The sequence below is a fragment of the Petromyzon marinus genome, chromosome 20 (assembly GCF_048934315.1).
Source record: "Petromyzon marinus isolate PM22_M1 ecotype Great Lakes invasive population chromosome 20, UKy_Petmar_22M1.pri1.0, whole genome shotgun sequence".
Classification (NCBI taxonomy): domain Eukaryota; kingdom Metazoa; phylum Chordata; class Hyperoartia; order Petromyzontiformes; family Petromyzontidae; genus Petromyzon; species Petromyzon marinus.
This window is the reverse complement of record NC_133686.1, coordinates 10,721,360-10,739,986: the sequence shown is the minus strand read 5'-3', so window position 1 is coordinate 10,739,986 and position 18,627 is coordinate 10,721,360. Positions and strand designations below refer to the sequence as shown.

The window sequence follows — 18,627 nt, the reverse complement described above, 5'->3', positions numbered from 1 at the left end:
TATACAAAGCTCAGTCAACAATGTTACGAATAAGGACCCTCAAATGTTGTACAAAATAATATCAGTGTTTGAAAACCTAAGGATATGAGTTTTACTGTAAAGCTACATTGCAGCAGTCCAGTGGCTGTTGATATTAAACAATTTTCAGATGTCCCGTAACTCCATCATCGCTATCATGACCCATTTATCCAGACACTATTGGATGAAGGCCTTCCAATGGGAATCACCATACCTCATGTTCCTGCAACGCTACAATTACTCTTGCATATTAATTGATATCATCATTCCATTTTCTTGATGGTCATCCTCTGGCCCATTCTCATAATTTTGGTTGCTATTCTGTCACTATCCTTGTTAATCAGCCATGATGGCTTCTAGCGATATCACCTGCCAAATCCCATATATACCAAACAGTCAATATATTAACATCACGACACTGCCAAAGTGTAATGATTCACATAGAGGTCGCCGGTTTGATCTCCTGGCATGCTATTTGAAATGGGCAAGCTTATTAAATCCCCGACCGCCCACCCGTCCACCAAGCAGTCTAACATCAATGTTTAGTCGATCAGCAAATACGCGCGTGGCGGGGCCAAGTGTGGATACCTCCACCATTTCTAAGATGCCTGGCCAGCGTGGAAGATAAGGCCAGAATATCCTCCCCAGAGGGGCTCTCTAGCACTCCCCGAAGTGGAGGCTCTTCCTCCAGCAAAGGCATAATCAAGCAATTTCAGGACTACATTTAACTTCTAGATTTAAAGCTTTCGTGACTGCTAGGGTAAAGTCACCTATGTGACTTTACCCAATAGAACCAAAGAGTATACATTTAACTTGATCACTGTACAGAAATTGGCGTGATGATATTGGTGCCTAGCTAAATCAACACACCACAACTCACCACAAATGAGCAAGTGAAATATTTAGCACAATGAGTATCTATTTTAGATATACTATCAATATTTAGATATATTTTAGATATACTTTTAGGATTGTTATTTTCCAGTTTTGTCCCATCAGCTATTTCTGGATGCTCCAGACCAGAAATTTGCATTACCACTCATTCAAAGATAACCTGCTCTTATTAGCCAGATGACCATACAAATTCAGGCGCTGAAACATTCTGCAGTGAAAGTGTCAACATCTGGCAAATTCCTGCATTAAATAAAGTCACGGCTGTACAAACCAGTGTGGGTATTTCCAAGGCATTGGTGAACAGAACGTCATGCTGTGCGAGACACCCTTGTGCATTGACACTTCTCGTGAAGGAAAATCTGAAAACAGCTGAAATGCGCAAGTGTGATGTAAAATGCTTAAAATGGTAAGTGCCCTAAAGAATGATGTACTTTGGGTATTCAGTCGGTGGACTACTAATGAGATACACGCCTCTGTGCTGCCGAGGAATATCTCCAAAATAGGTTGTTTTATAGACTTCACTTTCAAATGTTCAAGAAAAGTGCAAGTTAATGCTGAAGGACTCTTGCGCGTAACTGTTAGGTATACTGGTTTGTTAATCATGAACGTGGTCAGTATAAGGTTTCCTGCAAATCTCCCAGTCAAACTCGCTCTCTCTTCTGCCGTCCGCAATATTTGGAGTCCCACATGGCCGCCTGGACGGCTTTATCATCCTCTTTAGGTCCAGGCTTAAGAATTCCCCTACTTCTGACTGACGGTCCAAATGTACGTTGCAATGCAGTTGTATTCTTCTCCCGTGTGCCTCTATCAACTTCCACAGTTTTGTGATGCTGTTACATTTAAATGCTTTGTAATGTGTTTTTTAATATGGATGTCTATTTTATAACCAACAATCCTCCAGAGATGAACGTTTTTTTTTTTAATTTGTTACAATGCGGTACAGCTGAATAGGCCCATTTGTGCTGAAGAGGCCATGCAGTTTCTGTGAGCTTACCAATAACATCAGGCAGCCCAGCAGTATTTAAATGCCCGATTTTTGACGACTCAGGTTGAAATTGGTCCTATTTTCTTGGTCAAATACATTGACTATAAAAGCCCTATATTCACCAATAAAAACACACACACAGAGAGCCACGAGGGGTCGACATTGGAAGTTGGTCACTTCTATTAATGTCTGGCTTCATGTGGGAAGAAATCGGGAGTACCGGAAAAACACGCACAGGGAAAATACTGGAAACTCCCCACAGGGTCAATATAAAGATTGCCGTGCCGCTATTCCCTAGCAATCTAGCAGTTAGATAACATTTGTCTGGACGGCTCACATTTTGATGTACTGATACAAATGCAGTACATTGTATTCGTTTAGCCTATGACCAAATCACTCGGAATGCGTCAGATCTCGGCATATTTGGAAGCTAAGCGGGGGCCTTCAGCCTGGATGCTACTTGCATAAGCGATCACCATACCATGACAGACGTTACAGGTTGCGGGTCTAATTGCACGTACGCGCTAATAGGTGCGGGGAAAGTACAAACAAACACACAATTAAGCAGTTCTAAAGAGATTCGTTTTCAGTTTAGATAATTTAAAAGTGCATAGCTCCAGTGGCTTGAAGCGCATCTGGAATCAAGAGGGCGGTCCAGCGAAGAGCGACTTGTTGCAAAGTGTACTGCACTTCTATGCTCCTCGCCTTCAACAGCACGCACTGACTAGCATGGTGTAGCATGAAGCATGGGTAAGGAACTGCACTTCTATGCTCCTCGCCTTCAACAGCACGCACTGACTAGCATGGTGTAGCATGAAGCATGGGTAAGGAACTGCACTTCTATGCTCCTCGTCTTCAACAGCACGCACTGACTAGCATGGTGTAGCATGAAGCATGGGTAAGGAACTGCACTTCTATGCTCCTCGCCTTCAACAGCACGCGCTGACTAGCATGGTGTAGCATGAAGCATGGGTAAGGAACTGCACTTCTATGCTCCTCGCCTTCAACAGCACGCACTGACTAGCATGGTGTAGCATGAAGCATGGGTAAGGAACTGCACTTCTATGCTCCTCGCCTTCAACAGCACGCACTGACTAGCATGGTGTAGCATGAAGCATGGGTAAGGAACTGCACTTCTATGCTCCTCGCCTTCAACAGCACGCACAGACTAGCATGGTGTAGCATGAAGCATGGGTAAGGAACTGCACTTCTATGCTCCTCGCCTTCAACAGCACGCACTGACTAGCATGGTGTAGCATGAAGCATGGGTAAGGAACTGCACTTCTATGTTCCTCGCCTTCAACAGCACGCACTGACTAGCATGGTGTAGCATGAAGCATGGGTAAGGAACTGCACTTCTATGCTCCTCGCCTTCAACAGCACGCACTGACTAGCATGGTGTAGCATGAAGCATGGGTAAGGAACTGCACTTCTATGCTCCTCGCCTTCAACAGCACGCGCTGACTAGCATGGTATAGCATGAAGCATGGGTAAGGAACTGCACTTCTATGCTCCTCGCCTTCAACAGCACGCGCTGACTAGCATGGTGTAGCATGAAGCATGGGTAAGGAACTGCACTTCTATGCTCCTCGCCTTCAACAGCACGCGCTGACTAGCATGGTGTAGCATGAAGCATGGGTAAGGAACTGCACTTCTATGCTCCTCGCCTTCAACAGCACGCACTGCCTAGCATGGTGTAGCATGAAGCATGGGTAAGGAACTGCACTTCTATGCTCCTCGCCTTCAACAGCACGCACTGACTAGCATGGTGTAGCATGAAGCATGGGTAAGGAACTGCACTTCTATGCTCCTCGCCTTCAACAGCACGCGCTGACTAGCATGGTGTAGCATGAAGCATGGGTAAGGAACTGCACTTCTATGCTCCTCGCCTTCAACAGCACGCGCTGACTAGCATGGTGTAGCATGAAGCATGGGTAAGGAACTGCACTTCTATGCTCCTCGCCTTCAACAGCACGCGCTGACTAGCATGGTGTAGCATGAAGCATGGGTAAGGAACTGCACTTCTATGCTCCTCGCCTTCAACAGCACGCGCTGACTGGCATGGTGTAGCATGAAGCATGGGTAAGGAAACCCATCACGACTCCCAAGGCGTGGCCTGCTGCCATCCAGCAGCGGATTAAAGTCGCACACGCAATAGATCAACAACGTATATTAGATGCGTGTCTTCATCCGCACGTCTGTAAATGTAACGTAGCCTATTCATATTGTATAAATATATACGTTTCGAATGAATGACTTCAAAGTATGGTTCACGGAGCATGCCCCGGGCTCACCGGTCTGGCCTGGATAAGGTACCGCGATGTAAGACTCGAAAGCGGTAGGAATCAGGCTAAGGGGAGGGGGGAAGACTAGGCCGCGCGGGGAAAAAAAACAACTCACAGCTTCTGGTTCAACACAACTTGTCCGCTCGGTTGGAAATCGCTCACGATGATTCCCAGCTGCCGAATGTTTTCGATGAACTTCTCCAGGTGCTCCTCCAAGTTGTCGAATTTCTCTCCCATGTTTATGAATTGCCGGGCTATTGATTGTCGAGCGGAAACGTTAGCAGGGCGGCCAGGCGAGGCGAGGCTGAGGCCCGTGCTCACGAAAGGCGTCCGATTGGCTGCTCCGAAGCGCCACGTGATGCTCGGTTTTAACCAATCGTAGCGCAGACCCCCGTGGGAGTTTCGTCACCACGTGCCAGAGACTCATTCAGTAATGTCCCCTTGAGGCGTATTCATTTGTATTACTTTTCACGACTCGACTACGTTTTCCTAAAGTACTCTAAACTGCGATTCGTCCCGCGTGCTTCATTTAATCGTTTCAATGTCGACCCAACCTTCAAGGACGGTTCGAACAAATAAAAGCGTACATATGGATTGTGACTAATGTTTTTTGTTCTTGCTGCAACCAGGTGCACTTCGAAAATGAGCATTGCCCAATGGGTTTTACCTGTGCCAAAATCAACTACACCTGGATGCTCGCTAGAGTTCTCACTAGAGTGGAGGCCCTTCCACTATCAGTGGCATGAGCAAAGCAATTGCAGAGTTGCATCTCTATCTTTCTTTCACTTCTTCATCTTCTTACGTACGGCTGATGTAGATGCAGAGCAACAATTACAATCTAACATTTCATTTATTTGGTATTCGTCAAGCCAGACAACTGCTTCAGGAGCAGCGGAGTGTATCATCATCGCTGAGATGTCTCCTTTCGTATTTGTGGGTCGGGCGTTGCGTCGTTATACGTTGGACGGTCTGTTCTGGATGACCGCAGTCGCACACTGGAGAGTTTTTATGTTCAATTTGTGCATCAGGCATCCACATCTGCCATGATTTGTCCGGATGCGGTTTACGGTGGACCATGAGCTGCGTGGACGATCAATCAGAGGCATCTTCTGCATTGGGCATTTCACAACAAGGTGTTTGTGAGTTATTTTGAACTCCAGCTTTCTAAGCTTCATCGGGGTTGAATTCGCATTGGTTAAGGTTAGGGGCCGTCCATAAATGACGCCACGCACCTGGGGGGGGGGGGGGGGGTCAGACATCTTTGACGATGTGTGACGAGGGCGGGGGGGGTTTGAGAAATGTGACGTCACATCAAAATGCGCAATTTTAAATAAATATAGACAACACGTTCTACTTAATTAAATACACTTTTTAATAAATGTTTTCTCATACAACATCAGTGTAGCGCCACATTTAAATAGGCACTACAATGACAATAGTTTAAAGCTATTTGAAGCACGTATTATTTGGGGGGGGGGGGGCAGAGCTCTGTAATGTAATATTTGAGGTGGGGGGGGGGGTCTGACTTTTTGTGACGCCGTGTGACGAGGAGGGGGGGGGATCAAAATAGTCCAAAATCGCGTGACGTCATTTATGAACGGCCCCTTAAGCGCATGAGTCCAAAACAGGTGAGAGCCTATTAAGACAGAGCGTATCTCGTTTCCATCGAACATATTCCCACTGTGGGCCTCAAAACATATTTTGGCGGCCCAAATGACAGCCAACTCGATACACGAAGATGCGATGCCAGGTTTGCATCTCGAGTTCATAATACAATTCTGTGGCTAATGGGAATGCAGTTTAGGGTCTTTCCAACGGATACCTGCAGTGTTATAAACGAAAAACAGTATTAGTATACAGCGATGCATTGAAATGTAACATTTTTAAATGAGATACAAATAAAACTATACATTTAAAAATGCGGAATTACCGTAAATGAAGTATTTCAACATCTTTTCAGTAATAAGAGACTGTTTCGTGTTACCCTACACACTACGTAGTATGGTGGGTTAACACCTCAACAGTGGTTTGCCTATGGATATACTGGAACCTGTCATAGAAACGTGGATGTCCAACACAGATGAGCCCTATATGATTTACTTTGGCATCACTTGTAATATACGGTAATGTTATGTTGGACATTAACACAGTACTTGACATTATAATGCTGGATTTGTATTATCCAAGGACTATGATTGGCTCTATATGAGAATTCCATCAATATTGCCATCTGTGAGGCTCATTATTGTCAGCTCTGGGAGCCCTTTATTGGATACATCTCAGAGTGGAGGGGGTCACAAATGGTTCCATTTGGGGGGATATCCTTCATTTTGTACATCTGTGGCCCCCATCGTTGCCAATATCTTGGGCACTCATCTGCGGCTCAATATGGAGGGCTCATCATTTGGACTTTCTGGGGACCCCATCATTGGCTACATTTAGGGTCTCATAAATATTTCCATCCAGACGCCACCATTAATACAGTAATTCCGTCAGGGACTCCAGACCCAAAAAAATCTCATCATCCTAAATCTGTCTGAGCTCGTCGTATCTTAGAAACTAAGCAAATATGAGCGTGGTCAGCATTAGGGTGGAATAATGCCTGGTAATACAGTACCAGGTGTCTTGGGCTGTGATGTGGCCAATAAATGGTTAGTGCAACAATGGAATCTTAAATCCATCTGAGCAAAGCTTTGAATGTTATCCTTTCGTAACCACAGGCTCTCGTAGGATCCTCTCAGATGCCACTCGTTAATGGAATTTAACAAACATCCCGAAAAGGAGCCTTAACAATTCGTGAGGCTTCCCATTAACATGCAGGGTAAAGGACACCACAGTACTGTATTATAACCTACAGGGGGAACATTCATGGTTCATTCTGTCGGGAAGGCGGTGTGGGGGGGGGTGGCAGGGATGTTGATGACATCATTGGCCATGTATGATGCGAACAACAATCAGGCTTAAGGACAGTAGAGTACTGTATTATAATCTAGGGAGAGGCGTTAATCGTTCATGCTGTGGGTGGTGGGGGAATCACGGAATAATTGGCCCTGTCTGGGGGCCCTATCAATGTTATCAGAAGGCGGAGAGGGGGGGGGTCACGGTGGGGTGGGGGTGGATAGTTTTTGGAGGTCAATGGACCACAAGACAAAGATCCCCCGTGTAGCCTTAACAGACCGTTGGGGCAAGTGCTGTTAGCGAGCACCTATGAAGGCTGGCGCGACACACCAGCGTGTGGGTGGCCAGCACCACGCCCGGCCGCCTTTGTCTCCCGAGTGGCGATGTTCGCTCCAGGTACGTATTTATGGCTGAGTCGACCAATGGCCAGTGTCGCCTTATTCAGCAACGGGACATTTTCAGATGTTATTTAAACAGCTCCACTGCTGTTTTGTTTCAACTTCTCAACCCCCCGAAGCTCCTCTACAGCCCGTTGCTCTGAACGTATTACAGCCACGTCACAGCTGAGATCCCCTCGTCTGCTTAACCACTTGCCTTACGCTCACTCCACGTTCGGTGGTGGCTCTTTTGTCTTGACGGCGCACGGCCGTGTCTCGTGATGATGGGGCGGCTTTCTTCGGGGCCATGAACGATCGCACACTCGGCCGACGTGTACCACCAGCAGTGCCCTAGCCACTGCTGGTCTGTCCACGGAGTTCAGCGGTGTAATGCCTGGATATGCAATCGCCGTGAATTGAGCAATGTATCAAAATTATTCCAATTCATATCCAATTTATCCCCTGAAAAAGATAAGTGCTCTCTCTCTCTCTCTTGTGTGACGGTGGAGACCTTGCCAATTTAATTTGACCTTCACAGCCTGACCGGCAATCTATCCACTCGTTTCGGAAATGAAGGTAGTTTACGTGTGTTTGGCCTTGTGTTCCATGGCTGGTACGGCGTAGCTGATCACTATAACGAGTAACCTGGAGTAGTAAGGGATGTCTCCGGCGCATTCAGCCAACCTCAAGACCTTCCTGCAGGGTTCTCATTGTCACATAGCTCTAAATTAGACTCCTGTCTGCGGTGCCAATAACCTTGAATGGGGTGGGGGGTGAAAGAGGTGGGTGGGGAGGTGAAGGGGTGGTTGGGGGTGAAATAGGTGGGTGGGGGTGAAAGGGGTGGGTGGGGAGAGGTGAAAGGGGTGGGTGGGGAGGTGAATGGGGTGAGTGGGGGGATGAATGGGGTGGGGGGGGTGAAAGGGGTGGGGGGGGGATGTGAAAGGGGTGTGTGGGGGGGTGAAAGGGTTGGGTGGGGGGTGAAAGGGTTAGGTGGGGGGGTGGGTGGGGGGTGAAAGGTGTGGGCGGGGGGGTGGGGGGGTAAAAGGGGTGGGGGGGGGTGAAAGGTGTGGGTGGGGGTGGTGAAAAGTGTGGGTGGGGGGGGTGAAAGGGGTGGATGGGGGGGGTGAAAGGGGTGGGTGGGGGGGGTGAAAGGGGTGGGTGGGGGGGGTGAAAGGGGTGGGTGGGGGGGGTGAAAGGGGTGGGTGGGGGGGGTGAAAGGTGTGGGTGGGGGGGTGAAAGGGGTGGGGTTATGGGGTGGGAGTTGTTGACCCGGGGCAATTCTCTTCTCGGCAATCCGGTGAACACCGCGAGTCGCGGTGACGTCTCCCCCGAACGGGTTACATAATTACCGAGCAGCGCGCTTCCTGCCGCTGACGTCGCCGTTAAAGTCCCTGCGCGGCGCGGACGATGCAGCAGCAGCCGCAGCAGCCGCCGCCGTCAGCGCTGCCAGTCATCAGAGAGGGCTCCCTTGTTGGCCGCCGCCTCGAGCCTCGCTCGGCCTCTCTGCCTCCTTCCTAGCTCAGCGGCAGTGGTAGCCGCAGCAGCAGCAGTAGAAAGCCTCTCTACTCTCCTCGCTCGCTCGCTCGCTCTAGTCGCCGTGTCAAGAGAAGCGGATAGAGAGGGAGGCAGGAGGAGGTGGAGCTGCTTCGCTACAACAGCCAGCTCCATTGTTACACAGCCTGGTCTCGCACACCGCCTCCCCGTGGTGTTGTTGTTATTATTATTGTTGTTGTTCTCGGCCTATCTTCGTGTTGGCTTGTGCCGATTGTGGTGGTGGTGGTGGTGGCTGCGCGGAGTGTGACTGTGTGTCGTCTTCGGCGCTTTGATCACTTCACCAGTGGCGAGGTCTCCCGCGCACGGAGGGTGTTGTGGTTGTTCGAGATCGGCGGCGTGCTTGGGCAAGTCTCCATCGCTGCTTGCGTCTGTGCCGTGCGTGGAGCGAGCGCCACCACCACCCCCATCCCACCATCCCACCCACTGCCGTGCCCAGTACACTCTCACATTGCCCCCGCTCTTCCCCGTCATCTCTCACTCTCGGCGTTCTCCCTCCACTCTCCTCCTCGCACTCCTTCCACTCTCCCTTCCCGTCTCTCGCCCCCCCCCTCCTCCACTTTATCCCTCACTCGTGTCGGTCTCTACCTCGTATCGCTCTCCCCTCTCTCCCCTTCATCTCTGCCCCCCACCCCCCAATCGCCTTCTCGCCACCCCCCACACACCACCACCACCATCATCTTTCGCCTCCTCTTCGCTGTCCCGCTCATCTTTCTCCTTCCGCTCTTCCTCCTCGTCTCTCTCCGCCGCTCTTCCTTCACTGCCCCCCCCCATCTCTCATCCTCCCCCCCCATCTGCCCACTGCTGCTGCTGCCCGGCCGGCCGGCACCTCAGCCCCGGGCTGATTGTTATTCTGGGCTGATTGTTATTCTGGGCTGATTGTTATTCTGGGCTGATTGTTATTCTGGGCTGATTGTTATTCTGCGTGGCCCGTACCTGCGGGGTGGCGCGGAGGACTCCCGCACAGAGAGAGGGAGAGCAGGTGAGAGCACACACACACAGCATGGGGTGCCGGGTGTGTGTGTGTGATGGTGTCCGTGTTTGTGGGTGTGTGATGGTGTCCGTGTGTGTGATGGTGTCCGTGTGTGTGATGTTGTTGGTGTGTGATGTTGGTGTGTGTGATGGTGTGTATGGGTGTGTGATGGTGTCCGTGTGTGTGATGTTGGTGTGTGATGTTGTTGGTGTGTGATGGTGTCCGTGTGTGTGATGGTGTGTGTATGGGTGTGTGATGGTGTTGGTGTGATGGTGTTGGTGTGTGATGATGTCCGTGTGTGTGATTGTGTTAGTGTGTGTGTGGGTGTGTGATGGTGTTGGTGTGGGTGTGTGATGGTGTTGGTGTGTGTATGGGTGTGTGATGGTGTTGGTGTGTGTGTGGGTGTGTGATGGTGTTGGTGTGTGTGTGATTGTGTTGGTGTGTATGTGGGTGTGTGATTGTGTTGGTGTGTATGTGGGTGTGTGATGGTGTCCGTGTGTGTGTGATTGTGTTGGTGTGTATGGGTGTGTGCGATTGTGTTGGTGTGTATGGGTGTGTGCGATTGTGTTGGTGTGTGTATGGGTGTGTGCGATTGTGTTGGTGTGTGTATGGGTGTGTGCGATTGTGTTGGTGTGTATGGGTGTGTGCGATTGTGTTGGTGTGTGTATGGGTGTGTGCGGTTGTGTTGGTGTGTGTATGGGTGTGTGCGGTTGTGTTGGTGTGTGTATGGGTGTGTGCGGTTGTGTTGGTGTGTGTATGCGGTTGTGTTGGTGTGTGTATGGGTGTGTGCGGTTGTGTTGGTGTGTGTGATGGTGTATGGGTGTGTGCGATTGTGTTGGTGTGTGTGATGGTGTATGGGTGTGTGTGATTGTGTTGGTGTGTGTGATGGTGTATGGGTGTGTGATTGTGTTGGTGTGTGTGATGGTGTATGGGTGTGTGATTGTGTTGGTGTGTGTGATGGTGTATGGGTGTGTGATTGTGTTGGTGTGTGTGATGGTGTCTGGGGGTGTGATTGTGTTGGTGTGTGTGATGGTGTCTGTGTGTGTGATTGTGTTGGTGTGTGTGTGTGATGGCGTCTGTGTGTGTGATGGTGTGTAATGGTGTCCGTGTGTGTGATTGTGTTGGTGTGTGTATGGGTGTGTGATGGTGTCCTTGTGTGTGATGGTGTTGGTGTGTGTATGGGTGTGTGATGGTGTTGGTGTGTGTATGGGTGTGTGATGGTGTTGGTGTGTGTATGGGTGTGCGATGGTGTTGGTGTATGATGGGTGTCCGTGTGTGTGATTGTGTTGGTGTGTGTATGGGTGTTCGATTGTGTCGGTGTGTGTATGGGTGTGTAATGGTGTTGGTGTGTGATGGGGTTGGTGTGTGTATGGGTGTGTGATGGTGTGTGATGGTGTCCGTGTGTGTGCGATTGTGTTGGTGTGTGTGATGGTGTGGGTGTGCGATTGTGTCGGTGTGTGTATGGGTGTGCGATTGTGTTGGTGTGTGTATGGGTGTTCGATTGTGTCGGTGTGTGTATGGGTGTGTGATGGGGTTGGTGTGTGTATGGGTGTGTGATGGTGTCCGTGTGTGTGCGATTGTGTTGGCGTGTGTAATGGTGTGGGTGTGCGATTGTGTCGGTGTGTGTATGGGTGTGCGATTGTGTTGGTGTGTGTATGGGTGTTCGATTGTGTCGGTGAGTGTATGGGTGTGTAATGGTGTTGGTGTGTGATGGGGTTGGTGTGTGTATGGGTGTGTGATGGTGTCCGTGTGTGTGCGATTGTGTTGGTGTGTGTGATGGTGTGGGTGTGCGATTGTGTCGGTGTGTGTATGGGTGTGCGATTGTGTTCCGTGTGTGAATGGATGTGCGATTGTGTTCGGTGTGTGAATGGGTGTGCGATTGTGTCGGTGTGTGAATTGGTGTGCTATTGTGTCGGTGTGTGTATGGGTGTGCAATTGTGTCGGTGTGTGTATGGGTGTGCGATTGTGTCGGTGTGTGAATGGGTGTGCGATTGTGTCGGTGTGTGAATGGGTGTGCGATTGTGTCGGTGTGTGTATGGGTGTGCAATTGTGTCGGTGTGTGTGGGTGTGATATTGTGTCGGTGTGTGCATGGGTGTGCGAGTGTGTCGGTGTGTGAATGGATGTGCGATTGTGTTGGTGTGTTTGGATGTGTGTTTGGGTGTGCAATTGTTTAGTGTCGATGGGTAAGGATGTGTGTAGTTGTATTGGTGGGTATTTCATCGTGAAATTTCACTTCTAGATGAAGGCCGGTCCAAGCGATTTGTGTGTTTGTTGGTATGTGTACTAAGTATTGCTCTGTACTCTTATGTTTTCCCATATATGCATTGGTTTTGTATGCACAGTATACGTTCTCTTGTGTGTGTATTTGTGTGTGTATATGCGAGCGTGGATCTTTGTGTATATATGGGTGTATATTTTGAAAATGGTGTGTGTGCGCTTGTGTTGATATTGGTCTCTGGTTTTGTGTAAAGTATAATACTGTTGTGCACATTATATATCGGTTTGCATTTAGTGTTGCAAAATTGGCCGGAATTTTGTGCAATCTGTATTTCTATACAAGCCTTTATTTATATTTTTTTCATTTTGGTCACTTACCTTTTTTAAATTTTGCCCCCCTCCTATCCTTGTTTAGTATTGTATTGTTTGTTATTGTAACTTGCTGACCCGGGCCCCTTACTGGACATCTGTGAAAAAAGCGCTTCATAGCTCATCGGATTTCTCCAGTCTAGACAAAGATTCTGGGCCCTTGGGTTTTGTGTGCACATCGGTGCCTGCGTGCGGTTGTGTACGGATGTGGAATCTCTTGATTGTGTACATTAGCTTGTGGAGCGTGAGAGTCTATATGTTGGTACCTTTGCATTTGGTGTGTGCTTATGTGTGTCGTGTGTGGGGAGCGGTGGCGTAGCGGTTAGCGCGCTGCGCTACGAACCCGGCGACCCAAGTTCGATTCCCGCTCCTGGCCAACATCAGTGACGATTATCTGAACCGGTCCTGGACCTCCCCCCCCCAGGTCGACTCGGCCTCAAATGAGTACCTGGTGCGGTGTGTAAACATCCCCACTTGAGGAGACAAAGGCGGTCGAGCGTGGTGCTGGCCACCCATGCCCCTCGTGTACCGTTCCGGCCTTCATTGGTGCTCGCTAACAGCACTTGCCCCTACAGTCTGTTAAGGCTGTACGGGTGGTATCTTTGTAATGTTTGTGCGTGGGAGCAAATTGGTGTGTCGGTGTGGTTTTATGATGTCCTGTTTACAGCATCCGTGTTTGTGTATTGATGTGTGTGGATGGGCGTGTGTACTTACACACACAGCGTGTGCTGTGTGTGTAGGTACACAATGTGTGTTGTGTGAGTGGGTGTGTGCACCCCAGGATTGTGTTTAGTGGGTTTGTAGTGTGGGGTGTCCGATTGAGTGACACAGGTGCTATAGGCTGCTGTCGTGAGCAGAGGGGCGGTGTGCGGCACAATCAATTGTACTGTACCAAGCTCCAAAGTCCCAATCAATATGGAACGTTGAACCGACGTTTGTCCAACGTTAAATGTTTACCACCTTTACCATACGGTAATCCCCTCCACCCGCACCGTGGAGGGCTTCATCCGGCAGTGGAATGACCAATGGCTATCTGTATATGGGAGGAGGGGGTATTGGTTTGTGCAGATAATATTGGGGGAGGGGGGGGTTATTAGTATTTTGGTGCTGTGTGGATGTTATTACACATGAGAATAGGTTTTCCCCTTTTTTTCTGGCAACAAAACAGGTGCAGTCGAAACGTCGTGAGAATTGTATTGTTTTATATATTTTTAATTATTGTATTGTTTCCCTTCTACGTGGTGGTGACTTGACCGAAAGAACCAAGAATATGAATCCCTGCAGTCACGAAAGCTTTAAATACAAAATTTAGGCGTTAAGATGTTAAAACGCCAAACTGAAACCTTTTTAAAAGGAATCATGTCTGCATTAACCACAATACTTGTTACACGTTTTGAATATTGGTGTGTGTGTATATGTATACAGGTGTTGCGGTGTGTATATATTTGCATTAGTGTGCAGGCGTGGTGCTGACCCCCCTTCATAGGTGCTCGCTGACAGCACTTGCCCCAACAGTCTGCTAAGGGGCCGTCCATAAATGACGTCACACACCGGGGGGGGGGGGGGTCAGACATTTGTGACGATGTGTGACGAGGGGGGGGGGTTGAGAAATGTGACGTCACATCAAAATGCGCAACTTTAAATAAATACAGACAACACGTTCTACTTAATTAAATAGACTTTTTCATATAAATGTTTTCTCCTACAACAGCAGAGTGCAGCGCCACATTAAATACGCACTACAATGACAATAGTTTAAACCCATTTGAAGCATGTTTTATTTATTTTGTTGGGGGGGTGGGGGGCAGAGCTTTGTGACGTCATATTGAGGGGGGCCTGACTTTTTGTGACGCCGTGTGACGAAGAGGGGGGGGTAAAAAATCGTCCAAAATCGCGTGACGTCATTTATGGACGGCCCCTAAGGCTACACTGGGATATATGTTTCGTCTTTGTTGTTTTTGAGTGATGTGTTTATAGGGTCATGGTGTGTGTGTGTGTGTATATATGGGTGTTTATTTGTGTTTAGCATACGGGGGTATATGGATGTGTTTTTGTATTGATACTGATGGGTGTTGCATGGGTATGAGTGTGTGTGTATGCGAGTTCGACTTGCCCTCAAATGAGTACCTGGTGTGGTGTGTGAACATCGCCACTGGGGAGACAAAGGCGGTCGGGCGTGGTGCTGGACACCCCCACCCGCGCGTGTGCCGTGCCGGCCTTCATAGGTGCTCGCTAACAGCACTTGCCCCAGAAGTCTGTGAAGGCTACACGTGGGGGCGGTGTCTGTGTGTTTGTGTGAGCGTGTGTTTATGGGGGTTGTTACCCCCAGGGCTTAGATATGGACGTAAGTGAATCGCATGTGAAATTCACACGCACAATGGAATAGAGAGGTGATCATATTAACATTGAGACATCGAGAAAGGTCAGAGAAATAGAGACTGAGATATAGCCATGCAATCGAATATGACTGTAACAGTACAGGAGGAACATCTTGATTTGAAGCTTTCGCGACTGCAGGAATCCATGCCCTTTGGTTATTTCGGTAAAGTCACGTAGGTAGAAAAATAAAATAAATAACGACGTTTCGATCGCAACACGAAAGCAATCGTCATCAGGTGAGACAACCACGGCAAATAGCAGCTGTACAATCATCAGACTCCTTTCAAACCGTTGGTTACATACGGTTGCGAAAGAAGTTTTCCTATTGAATGTGTGTGTGTATGTTGAACATCTTTAGCACCGTACGTAGCCAACCGTGCGAATGGTTATCTGTAACTTCCCACAAGTCTTTGTGTAATGACGTACTATTAATCCCGCGATGTTTTTTTTAAACAGACAAGAGTGTTGCAAGGACAATTCGCCCTGTTATCCACGTGGTTACCCACGGTCGTCTATCCCACGGATAAGAGGAGTGTAATTGCGGATAACCCTGTGTGGATTATACTGGTCCCCTATATCTCCCGATATTGGTCCCCCATACCTCCCCCTAGTGGACATCTGTTATCGAACAAGAGCTTCATAGCTCATCTGGTTCCTGCAGTCGAAATTAAGATCCTCATGTCACTGCTGATGAGAGGAGTTCTCCTGTGTGGCCATAGAGAGGTGTGTGTAGAGAGCTGCACCGCTAAGTAGCGACACGCGCACGGATAGGGAGATGCGCACGCCACAAGGCGAGAGGCACTTGGAGAATAAGGGATGACAGAAGGAGGTAGGGCGAGACGGTGAGCGCGAGACAGATCATGTGGGAGAGATCTTTGTATCATGAAATCCAAATTCAATAGATAAGAGTGACAGAGGGAAATTAAACCAGAGACGACGGGGAGAGGGGGAAGATGTGGATAGAGAGCCCCATTGTGCGAAAAGCTTTCGCACCCCCAGGGCCGGCTATAGAGGCGAGCCGAGTGGCTCACGGTCTAGTCTTGTGGACTCCAGGGACATGAGGTGTTAGCGAGCATCTATTCAGACTGGCCACGGCACACAGACGCATTTATAGTTTGAATGTGCATGTTCTCCCTGTGGTTGTGGCTTTTTAACCTGGTCCCCCGGGTTTTCCCTCCATTTAGAAACATGCGTTTAGAGTATTTGGTTGCTATAAATGTCCACGTGATAAGCCACTTGCGTTTAGATATCATTTGTGGCCAGGTCGCTTTTGAAAAATAGCGATATAGCTCAGTAGGCCTTACCTGGCCAAATAAATAAAGTTTAGTTTATAGTTCTAGTTTATACATTACACCAGGTATAAATGTATGTCTGAGTCGACCTACAGGCGGCTCGGGACCAGTTCAGATATCACTCACCACTGATGTTAACCATGGCTGGGAATCAAACTTGGTGGGTCGGTTTCACAGCGCTGTGCGCTAAGCGACTGCTACCACTCCACACAAAGATATATCCACCGTAAACCTTTAACAGAGTGTTGGGACAAGTACTATTTGCGGGCACCTATGAAGCCAGCACTGCATACGCGGGGGTGGGTGGCCAACACCATACCCGGCCGCCTTTGTCTCCCCAGTGGTGATGTTTCCCAAGGCCGTAGCCATGGAGTCAACATTGGGGGGGACCAAATCTTCCAGGGTGTCTGGGGGTCCGAACCCGGAAAAAAATTATCTAAAATCGAAAACTCATTTCCTGCCTAGAATATTTAAAAATTCACTAACACATGGGATGATTTTTTTTACAATAATGTATAATGGTGTTATTGTATTACATTGCTGTTTTTACTTTTTTACCATTTTTGTTTCATTGTATGTAATGGCAGAGATTAGGGATTAATAAAGTATAACCATAACCACAATCATATGAACAATATATTTGTTTTTATTTACATAGCATAGCAATATTTTTTTATACCAATATATTGGGGGGGACATTTTGAGCATATTTGAATATATATTATAATTACGGCCTTGATGTTTACTAACCACACCAGCTACTCATTTGAGGTTGAGTCGACCTAGGGGAGGCCCATGATCGTTTCAGATAATCGTCACTGCTGTTGGCCGTGAGCAGCAATCGAACTTGGGCCGCCTGGTTGGTAGCGCAGCGCGCTCACCGTGACACCACCGCTCCCTACCACTCCAACAACAACCGCCACCAAGTAGCGGTGACATCACCACGACGCTTGTGCCAGGCCATGTGCACCTTGAGGCCACGTGAAGTGTCGAACGCCCGCCGGCAGGAGGTCACGGGGCAGACCCAGGTGCCACGGGTCGACTGACTGAGATGACCGAGATGACTGCTACTACTCCGCACACACACACGTTTACGGGCGGCAGATGTCGCTGAGGGACGGTGATTCACAGCGTGACCACGTAGCCGTACAGAGTCGCACATCCATACTTGTACAGGCACACAGAGGGTGGCTGTCGCTGAGAGACTATGCTACACGGATAGCCAAGGAGAGATTCAAGATGGTAATGTAGCTAAGAAGGGAGGCACAAAGAGGGTCACTTCTCAGTAGGCTTCACGCAGTGGGCGTAGCAATGGAGTGTGCAGGCGGTGAGACTGCACTCTGGGCCTAGAAGCCAGGCGTACCCAGGCGCCGGGTTACAAAGAGCGCAGTAGGGTGGTCAGCACATCTACTACGCCTCTATATAAGGAACGAAACAGTGAGACTTCTCCACAAATCTGTCTGTCGCCTGATGAAGCTAGTTGTAATTACTGGCGAAACGTCGTACTCTAGTTTGTAAATGTTGTGGCTGGGCTCTCCAACACACCGGTGTGCTGTACCCGTGACGTATTGGCCATGTTCTGTTTACTAGTTGGCGGTGGCGGGTTTTCACGACACATATTTACGCGATCTAACCCAAAAACCTCTATTACGGTGGCCCTATTTCATTCCATACGCCCCATGCGAACCATGCTACACCACTGCATTTTTGCACATATATAGTACGTAGGAATCGTACGTAGGAATCGTACTATATAGATAGCACTTCAGTGGTGCACACAGACATGGAGACATAGAACACAGAGATTGATATCGGCCATTTCAACAGAAATTTCAGTTCATAAAACAGTCACATAGCTGGAGAGGACATAACTAAGCTAGATGGATAGCCGTTTGGACAGATTAACCGGTCTGAACAAATACGTACGGAGAACTAAACAGAGCTAGAAAGGCAGGGATACCAGACCGTGCTATACATATACAGTATCTGTGTAGACGCAGCTAAACAGGGCTATAAATACAAACTTTGGAACGGAATAAGACGGACAACCATACCAATCGACATAGCAAGACAGCCTCGGACACATAGACAGCTCTAGACATGAACAAACATTAAATGAGTTTAAAATACAGCCATAGCAACAGAAACTGCGCTTTGAGGTTTGCTACGTAAACACGGAGAGAGCTAGATGGACCTAATGAGCTAGACGCAGCTAGACAGATAACCTTAGCGACAGATAGGGTCAGACAGACCACAGCGAGAGACGGCCAAGTAGCCATAGAGACATGGACAGAGCTGAGGACAGGGCGGGCACGCGGCCAAGGGAGGGGGGGGACAGATCGTTACAATTGAAAGCATCTAACACTGCCTCGGCGAGAAGATATACGC

General features: G+C 48.7%; 2 protein-coding genes across 2 annotated transcripts in view; one reads left to right on the top strand and one right to left on the bottom strand.

Moving 5' to 3' along the window:
* The window catches only part of MED10 (mediator complex subunit 10), a 29,284-nt gene extending 24,730 nt beyond the window's left edge, over window positions 1–4,554 (bottom strand). Inside the window, exon 1 of the mRNA XM_032957526.2 lies at window positions 4,298–4,554. Coding sequence (XP_032813417.1) covers window positions 4,298–4,419 — 122 coding nt within the window. The 5' untranslated portion in view covers window positions 4,420–4,554. The remainder of the gene's footprint in view (window positions 1–4,297) is intronic.
* A 4,199-nt stretch (window positions 4,555–8,753) lies between these two features.
* The window catches only part of LOC116944104 (ubiquitin-conjugating enzyme E2Q-like protein 1), a 33,356-nt gene continuing 23,482 nt past the window's right edge, over window positions 8,754–18,627 (top strand). The window contains exon 1 of the mRNA XM_032957527.2: window positions 8,754–9,990. The gene's annotated coding sequence lies outside the window, so the exon portion shown is untranslated. The remainder of the gene's footprint in view (window positions 9,991–18,627) is intronic.